At 34.2% G+C, this 9,893-nt stretch overlaps 1 protein-coding gene across 1 annotated transcript; it reads right to left on the bottom strand.

Moving 5' to 3' along the window:
* Positions 1-143: 143 nt before the first annotated feature.
* VHA-A1 (vacuolar proton ATPase A1) lies at positions 144-9,893 on the bottom strand. The gene is made up of 18 exons (XM_022290509.2): positions 9,500-9,893; positions 8,726-8,770; positions 8,308-8,430; positions 6,910-7,017; positions 6,608-6,721; positions 6,358-6,531; positions 5,734-5,871; positions 5,307-5,414; positions 5,021-5,128; positions 4,726-4,874; positions 3,219-3,372; positions 2,749-2,909; positions 2,417-2,623; positions 2,120-2,303; positions 1,947-2,030; positions 1,535-1,728; positions 1,313-1,372; positions 144-901 (listed from the first exon to the last, which is right to left on the bottom strand). The coding sequence occupies exons 1-18, from the start codon at positions 9,641-9,643 to the stop codon at positions 697-699; spliced, it is 2,460 nt and encodes an 819-aa protein (XP_022146201.1). The 5' UTR covers positions 9,644-9,893; the 3' UTR covers positions 144-696.

Below are 9,893 nucleotides of genomic sequence, written 5' to 3' on the forward strand. Positions count from 1 at the left end.
ATATAGGCTGTTGTTCTAGACCATCCACTAATATCGATTATTATCACATGTTTCAATACCAACTTAAGAATATAACTCAATTATACATATTTTCTCCACTCCCTTGTTTCTTGTGTGAAATTGAGATACTAAAAAATGGATACTTAACAAATAAATGACATATTATTGGAATGAACTTGAAATTATACTCTTACAAGTATATCTGTGGAAAGCTCTGAGAGCAGTTAACAATTACCTGAAAAATTCACACAAGCTTTGTGTGTTCATTTTGATGTAAATTCCTACTCATGAACCCAAATACAGGAAGAACTATAAGGTAATATGATAAAAGACATCCCCAGCTCCTCTTTACATCATCTGAACTAAGCCTCAACTTTTGATATAAGAATATGAAAGGAAAGGAAAAAAAAAAAAAAAAAAAAAAAAAAAAAGGAAAGAAAATATCTATATCTCGACGAAAGATTGCCATGGTTGTAAGCGGAACCCTTTTTCTTTTTCACGAGAGCAGATCCAAAAGAATGAGCCAGGATTTCATATTTCTAAGTCAAAATCGGGGATCGGTACTGTCAGATCAAAGTATCACTAAGTACTCTGCCAAACAAAATGGTTTTTTCTATAAATGTTAGTTCTTTAGGTCCCTCACTCGCTCGGCCTCGTTCCAGCTATTGCCTTTTTCGAAGAACTGCAGAGAGTGGCTTAATCTTCATCCTCATCAATGGAGGCAAAGGAAAAAGGTCTGAACTTGTGGCCATCACCATGGTAGAACTTATTTTGAAACTCAACCCAATGAAGACGCAGGGCATGAAGGAAGGCACTAAGGGTCTCCATCATAAGTAGTATGAAAGCAGTGGCAAAGGAAAAAACAGCTAAACCAATCAGCCGGATGACAAAGCTGTCATACCTATACCCAGAACAATATCAGTACTAGTACATGATGGCTGACATTCAATAAATTCAGGTATGTTGGATAACTATTTCGTTTTTAATTTTCTACTTTTTTAAAATTGTGCTTGTTCTGTACAACTTTATTAGTAAGTTTTTAAGCTTAATTTTTAAGAACTGAAAACCAAAAACTAAATGGTTATCAAATGGGTCCTTAAACTCAAAATAGAAGAAACTGTTTCATTTTTCATTAACTATGCCCCTTCCTAGAGAATTTTAACAAACCAGTATGTATGTATGCTTAAGAGAAGATAATTATATTGCTACGTCTTTTAGAGTTCAAGATCTTTGTATTTCCTCTAATATGCATGTTGGAAGAGGTTAGTAATCAGTATAATAATGGCAAAAGAGAAGGAAATCTTAAACTCACCCCCAAGCTAGGAGGAGTACTTTCTCATAGAAAACAGTTGACAATTCTGAGTGCGCCAAGCTGTACAAAGCAACAATTACAAGAATCAGGTATATAGGTTTTTAAATTTTTTTTTTATTATTATTATTTTTTTTTTGTGATGACGCTTAGCTATACAGTTATAGTTTATGTATTTATGAGATGGATGGAGGTTCCCAAGAAATGGCAACATCATCAGAGTACCTTAAAGCCCAAAGTCGGAGATACGATGCTGTATTTGAAACTGCACCCAAGACGAATTCTATGGAGTGAATCATTTGGTGAACAAATATCTCACTAAAATTGAAGTCATCTTGGTGTGGCCTAGCCGAATCAGGTTCTGCCTCAAGATCTATCTCGGAGGTTCCAAGTATCCCATAAGTACGACCTTGAAATCTCTGGAATGTATTATTAGGTAAGGGAGACAGAAGTATCAAAATTGTCCAAAGCTCATACTCGTACAAAACATATCTCAAGTTACATAACTAGCAAAAAATCCAACTTAAAAAGAAGCAAATACCAGTTTGACTAATCAGAAGACAACATTTTAAAACAATTCAAAGAGGTTGCCTATAATACCACGGGAGAGAATTATAAGCTGTTAGATCCAGCATACCTCTGTGTGAATCTTTTTCAAAATAAAAGGTTTAGGAAAGAGCATCCAAGGCACTGCAATTATAGCCAACATCAACAAGAGAATCTGCAATATTGAGCATTATAGATGTCAAGACAGAACATTGAGTTTACATGGTCAGCAACAATAGAGAACAGAGTTAGAGAACATCATACTTGAAGAGGTCTTTGGCCCCAAAACAATTCATTCTCACCGAGATCTTCAAATGGGCTTAAAAACATGTAAATCATCACATGATAGAGGTCTGCTTGAGATCCAGTGCACCACTTTATGATAATGAGAAGAGAAAGATATCCAAAAAGGCTGTTAAGAAAGATCACTTGTGGTACAAACTGGTGCCTGATAATATAATATAGAGAGAGTTTCTTTTAGCCTGCTTCCCCACTTAAAGTGTGACAGAAGTTCATTTGAAAGGAAGGACAAACGTGATAAACTGAGAAGAAAGTAGAGACCTGATATCAATTGAGCTTCCAGTAAAACGTGCATTAAAATAACTCAATATGATTCCTAAGTTCATTTGGGCAATACCCAACAAGATAGACATCTTCATTTTAAGAGAGTTCAGAAAAGGAAGTTCTGAACGACTTCCACGCCAACTCGGGTCAACTCCAAATGGATAAGGATCACGGTATTTAACTAACCCAACAGTGTGAGCATCACTGCCAATGACCAAAAATAAAATAAAATCATCAAATTGTAAACAAACAATTAACGATCAGCAGTAAAACTGAAACTAGATTGATTATTTAACCTTAAAAAGTTATAAATGGCAACAAAGAATCACCTGCATGAATTATCTCGACACTTGTAAGCAGACCCACCGAATATATGATACGGAACAGAGAAGAATTCATTGTAGATCAACCCACAATAAATTGAAAATAGTGACATCAAAAGAAGTACATAGCGCCCACCAAATAGCATCTCCATAAAGCTTCCTAATTTCTGATAACAATTAGATATGCAAATTAGGTAATGTGACCACACATAGACTACCTAGTTACAAAACAGGTAGTCCAAATACGATTGTTATTTATTCAGAACAAGGTAGATTGTTGAAACCATCTAATAACGTTTCAGAAATTAAGCACCTATTAAGTCGAACAGCTCTCAGATAATTATTACGTAATCATTAAATTCAAACCATTGTCATCCCAAAAGGTTATTGAATAACCAAAGAAATGAATATTATTCTTCTAACCATTCGTAGAAATCCAAAGCATGATTATAATCTTGAAGAAAAATGTTTTATACCTGATTATTGAGCTTACTTTCACGAGCTATGAGAAATAAAGCTCCAAGCAACAAGCATATTCCATGACCCCAATCCCCAAACATCACTGCGAATAGGAATGGAAATGTAATAACAGTGTAAACTGCAGGATTTGCTTCTTGATATCTAGCAACACTGCAATTGCAAATTAGAATGTTACACTCAAGCTATAATTAGTAGAAGTATGATAAATATGACACAAAATATGTATCTACTAGACCATCCACAAACTTTACTTTCATTTAGACAGTAAATATCATCAGCATAGAAGACTAAAAGAATATAATTTATCCAAAACAATATGCTTCACAAATTTAATGGTTACAATCCACATAGATGCTGCAAGCACCCAAAGGAGAATGATACGACAGCCTAATACCCGGCACCAATAGAAACACTAGCACATCATCCGTACCTAGTGCCATGGACAAACTGCCCAAAGAAGGTTATTCCATAATCCCCTGACCTCTTCAACTCCTCTATCTAGATGTCATCCTAGATAGTATTGTATTTTAATTTTCAAGGCATAGTGTAGAGCCCACATCAGTGTCATAAATAATAAAGGATTGAAGTTTCACTTGATAGGTTAATATTCACCAATCAGTCAACACATCAAAATGTGTAGGTTGACATGTAGAAGGGGGATAAAGAAACGTGTGCTGACATCATTGACATTTCCAGACATTTTCCAACATGTTTGTCCGCTAATGGAAAATATACAGAAGTTTAATTCAGCCAACATTGGAGACAAAAATAGGCCAGTTGTAATGGTTCACTAGTGTAAGAGATACATCCTTTTACTTTACAAGGAGATCTTGCCTACTTCAACATCAAGCCTCTTTGATGTAGAATTATCGTGCATAGGAAATCAAAGTAAAACTCAATCGAGAAAGAAATTTGTGTGATCATGGGACCCAACATAGTCATCGGAATTAATAAAATTAATTAATAATATAGACGATAATCCTCGTTATGTTCCTCTATCCCCCCTCCCCCCCCCCCTCAATTTTTTACTCCTCTTTTAAATTGTCATTTCTCTTCTTTCAATTTTTACTATCTATTTTCATTTTCACCACTTATCTGTTTTCATTTTTTTTTTCTTTTCTTTTTTTAGCAAGAAACCACGTCTCTCATAATTTTTCACTAACTGCTTTTTCTTTCTCTATTTCGAATATTCCATCCTATTTTCTCTACGTTTTGCAAACTTATAATTGATTTTTTTAAGTTCATGATCTTTGTCATTTTTCCCAGATTTCTGAGGACAGATATTTTCATTGACTTTTTCATAGATTGAAACCTCAATATCTGTCAACGCTGATATATTTGACTCCTTAATCATGATTAAATCACAGGAGTGAATTTATTATTATTAGGTTCATATGGTGCAGAAAGAGATGTTCTGGTTTTCTTGCAGGACACAAAAAAGAAGCTTACTATGACTTCTAAACAAACCAATTTAATATTTCAAAATCTCAATAAGGAACTCACCCATAGGCATCAACAATTTCCTGAAAAGCATTTGTCAAACGGTTTGTTCTAAAATATGTAGGAGGGGATTCAACTGTATCCATCACGTGAAATATTATGCCCACTTGTGAACTGCTATCAAATGTTGCTCGTTGCAATGCCTCCTGAATCTGCCAAATTATTAAGGAACAAATATCCTATAATGTTAACTATAGAAAGGCTCCATGAAATAGGACAGCAAACAATATGTTCAACAACAAACCAAGGTTAACCAATATCACAAATAATGTTGTAATGTGCTAGTGAAACAAGTTACCTGGGCTTTTGCAAAGATTGGACACCAGCCTTCTCCAACAAGACATTTTTTCGTGACATCAAAGTTCAACATGTTTAATGTATCATATACAGCCTTTTCCCTTCTTACCTGTGAAAAAATGGGAGGCGCAATAAGGCTATCAGTATAACAACAATGAGAAATTCTCCACAGCTGATGTAAAAAATTAACTTCATTTTCCCCAGGAAAGATTAGCTTGTTAATATTCACACTTTAAAAAATTAAAGAAGTTTCAAGTCAAGAGAAAAGTTACTCTGATACATCTTACCATATTCATCCATTTTATCAGGTGAAACCCTATTGTTGCAAGAGCCTCGTTTCGGTGATGCATTCCTGCATCTAAAGTGGCTTCAAGTTCAGTGAGGCGAGATGAAACCTGCAGCCAAAAGCATGCAAATTGAGGGGCCAATGATATTTTGTTATGAAAATCAAATAAATGTGAAAAAGTGATGCTGTAGAGTTCAAAGAGTTTCAGAGTTAAGTTATAATAAATTGATGTGTTTTAAATATTTCTAGCCAATATTATTGATAGTAGGCCAAGATTTACTTCCTTAACGTAGAGACTAATAGCTTGTCATTGGTACATTGCCCATTCAAATGTTGACAAAATATATTCTCTCTCCAAAGAAAGAAAGACAAAATATTGATCAGTTATGTAATTTTCTTTTCAACAACCTTCTGAAAAAGCAACTCACTTCTCTAGTTATCTGCCTCTGTTTGGTTATATCTTCAGGAACAGGATAGCAATTTGCTCCGAAAGCTTCACAGATCTTCAAAACTTTATTTCTGGCCTGCTCCCCAGAGAAAAACACTACAAATACTGTTTTCTCAACCTGCAATGATAGGAAGACATGCAAATATTTAAATAACAATAACTTACTGTAAATATTTATCTCAAAAAATATTTGATAAAAAGAACTGGAAAATAGGAAATTATACGTCTTCAAACGTTCCACTTTCTCCATATGGAGAACTGAAAAACAAATTTCAAAATATGGTTTTCCACTGGTATTATACTAGTTATATTTGTGAAGTATGTTTATGGAACTTGTCATATGCAATGTTGATGGAACTTGTCGTATGCAATTTTTTCCCGTAGTTCCTTAAAAAAATTCTCAAAACAGAAGACATCTAAGAATAAATTATGCAAGAGGCACCTGGTTAAGAACAAATCTTAAGGAAACCAAAAGTTCAGCAAAGCACATCATTTCATAATTAACGCAAACCACAACAAAGAAGATTGGCATATGCATATTAAAAAGTATCTCAATAGCTCTTGATCCTAAAACCAAAAACAAAGTCAAAAGTATGGAGAAGACCGTTTCTGTAGATATGGGATCCATGATCTGTACATCTCCCGGTGCCTGATTGAAAAGCATATTTCCCCTGGTTGCACGAAACAGCATCCTCTCAAATCTAAGAACTTTGGATTTACAAATAATTCCACAAATAAATCTCAAACCAGATTGGCTGGATGGTCCTGGTCTCATATCCTACAAAATAAAGTAGGTATCAAATAGCCTTCTATAGGAACTATATTAACTAATGACTATAATAAGGAAAATCTACCTGTTCAAGTAATGATGAATTCTCAATGAAGTTATCATTCAAGAAAACATTTTCATTCAACTCCCTTTCCTCTGGAACTAAATGGCTATTACTGGACACCAGAAAGACGCTTGCCTGAAAGCGCCAGAAAAAAAAAGAAGTTACCAAAAAAAAAGTGAAAAAGATCAATAACTGGTTTCTGCTAATCTAAGCTCTAAGAAAAATATTATAAGGCTGTCACACCATTATACATTTTACCTATACAAATTTCATAATTTCATGAAAAAGAATTAAGGGGAGGAAAAAGAGGTCATGAAATTTACCTTTTGCAATACCATCTTGAATTCCAAGAGCTCATTATATGACTGTCGAAGCTTCTCACTGTTAGAGTTCATTTCAATCAGCTCATGCTCATGTTCAGCTAGTCGTATCTGACAATAAAGAAACAGAAAATGACATTAAATTCTGAAAGAAAGCAGTCCTGACATGCTATAGAAACTGTTTTGTTCCTCCTTCAGGAAATATTTGCAATATTGCATTGTTGTTTGTTGTTGAACCAAACCATTAAGGCATGTTTATCACATGGAAATTGTGGATATGAGTACATGACATCCAGATTCCTAGCTTGTTGTGCAACCATCAATTGAGTCTCATACATCAATTCTTGAATACCATATAAATTGGACTCTCGTCCCCACTCCCACCAAATCCACTAAAGACTGGATCTTGAGGTACTCTCCTTCTGCATATTCATTTAGTTCTAAAAAAAAAAATCCATTTCCTTTTCTTTCTTTCTTTCTTTTTTTTTTTTTTTTGGGTAGACAAATGAAACCAATAAAATTCATCAACTTAAATTGATGACTATAGAATGAATTGATATTGATAGATTAGATTAGTTCTGATTCAATTATTCCAATAACACTCTAATTTAATTGAGATATTTATTATAATTAATATAACTAATGGATGAGTCAGAAACTAATCGTTAAACTATGATAAGATTCGTAGATACATAAATCATTAAAAGAATTATATAATTTTGTTTTAATTCCTGAACAGTTTGAGTTTGATAACTGTTAGAAGATTATGTACTGCTTATTTCCTTCTTATTGCAAGAGAGATGTTTGATATGACATACTTTCAACCTGACTACTAATTAGTTAATGTATTATATGGTGTTTCTCATTAAAAAAAATATATACATATATATATATATAATGTGAAATAATTTATTGTTATATAAAGTTGTAGACGTAGTAAATGTTAAAGAAATACAATTTATATCCATACGTTTCTCTAAGTAAGGCAATACGTTCAAATGAGATACAATCTTTTCAAACAAAGTATTATTGGAAACAGAACAAAATTGGAGCTCTTTTTCTTTTTCTTTTCCTTTTTTTTCCTGGTGGGTGGGGGTATAAGAAACAGGCCTTTCATGAAGAAGAATGAAAGAATACAGAAGGGTTCACAACATCAGGAGGCAAGGAAAAGGCCTCATCAACAAAAACCCCAACATTATAGATCATTTTTCATAAAATTGATCTTGCAAAAGGAGCTCAAATATCCATAGAATTTTTAGTCCTCTGACAATATTTTCATGCCAAACCAGCATTGCAATCATGAAATTCTCAAGCAGTAGATGCCTATGAGCATTTTACATAACCTCCAACTAATAAGGCATTAAAAGGAAGAGGCAGAAAAATGGGGTGCTTGAAATCTACCTCTAAATCCTCTAGCTCGATATGTTCTTGAAGAATTGGTCGCGTAGATGTCAGTACACCAGCTTTACTAATTTGATCTTTGAAAAATCTCAACTTCCTAGACATCTCTGCACATCGCTTTACCTGTGAAAATCTCTCAAACAATAAAACAACTAATATTTATGAATATTTGCTATGCAATCACGCGTAGAAATGTTGAACATAGAAAAGAAAGTTCAAAATCAATGAGTTAAAATAGCTCAAGTGGCACCTAAACTAATTATATATTATTAAACCATTGACTAGAAGTTTGAATTTCAATTAACTGGAAATAAATCATGTGCAGGTTGCAGAAAACCTATCAAATCTGCCAACAATCAGTTATGAATGATAGAAATCGTTCAGGTCACATAAGTTGATCTTCACAAAGTAGAGTTACCTGGTTAACAAAGGTTCTCTGGAAAGGACTTTTGTCCACGTTTAACTGCCAATAAGAAAAAGAAAAATGTGACATGAAAAATTAACCGACTAACAACAACAAGAATAATAGAGTATGATCCCCAACACACTCATGTCTGTTAAGAGATGAGCAAATCGAGTTACTTCTGAAACATGTTAATTAAACAGTAACTATACAGCTACTACAATTTGAATAATTCATAAACAGCTTTTAACAAGTATGATACAGCTCCCAACGCTTGATCCGCATTAGATTCTAAATTAGTCATATAACCTCTCCATTTCACATTATATATTCCGCACCGTCAATGCATAAATCCAACTGATGATTTTTAGTGCAATTAAGAGATCATAGAACCTATACATAAATTGCATTGAACATACTCTCGCACGTTGACTGGATTTGCACCAACTCTTGAGAAACCAAGCAAACCTATTAACTAAATTTAAAGTTCCACAATCATCTAAAATTCCAGTAACCGCCAATCGAGCTAATTTGAATAGTACTCTATTCCTTGAGAAGGAAAGGCAGAGGAGACGAGCAAGAAGTGAGAATTCAACAGCAAACCGGTCATTTCCCCGCGAAAACGCTAAAAAAAACGCCTCAATCCTAACATACGCGGTAAATTTTCAAGAATTGCAGTAAGATAGGTGAACGAAAACACAGCACCAATCTCCTCCGTGAATTTTATATCAAAAGAAACGACATAATTTACCGAATTAAACAGTATGACATGATGAATTGGAAACATACATCTCTAAATTGAAGGATGCCAAGTTCGCCAAGGTACGATACGGCTCGATGAGCGGACTCGACCGGGATTATAAGCTGGACAAACGTCATCTTCTCGGAACGCATCAGATCCATGGGCGGTATATTGTCTAAGAACTCGTCCATGATTGATTGTTTCTCCCCGGAAACGAAACGGAAACAGAAACCGGCGCCGGAGGCTAGAGATCTGTTCTCTCTCAGATCTGAAGCTGTGTTCCAGAGTCCCTCGGTCCGCGTGGGGTAGGAGAGTGTGGATTTTGGTGCGTCAATTCTTCAGTTTTCTCCTTGCAACTGCCATTACTAAAAGATGATAACAAAAAAAAAAAAAAAACACAAAAAAGGGGGCGAAGAAACTTTTTTTTTTTTTTTGCATAAA

This window comes from Momordica charantia (assembly GCF_013281855.1).
Source record: "Momordica charantia cultivar OHB3-1 chromosome 2 unlocalized genomic scaffold, Mcharantia_2.0 BLBB01000002.1, whole genome shotgun sequence".
Lineage (NCBI taxonomy): Eukaryota > Viridiplantae > Streptophyta > Magnoliopsida > Cucurbitales > Cucurbitaceae > Momordica > Momordica charantia.

Bases quoted from the DNA above. Each gene is read 5' to 3' on its own strand.
- VHA-A1 (XM_022290509.2), bottom strand. From the start codon at position 9,643: ATGGACGAGTTCTTAGACAATATACCGCCCATGGATCTGATGCGTTCC. The intron at 6,532-6,607 runs GTAGATTTTCCT...TTTATTTTGTAG, and splicing joins ATTCATCATTACTTGAACAG to GATATGAGACCAGGACCATC. The intron at 4,875-5,020 runs GTAACTTGTTTC...ATAATTTGGCAG, and splicing joins CAATCTTTGCAAAAGCCCAG to ATTCAGGAGGCATTGCAACG.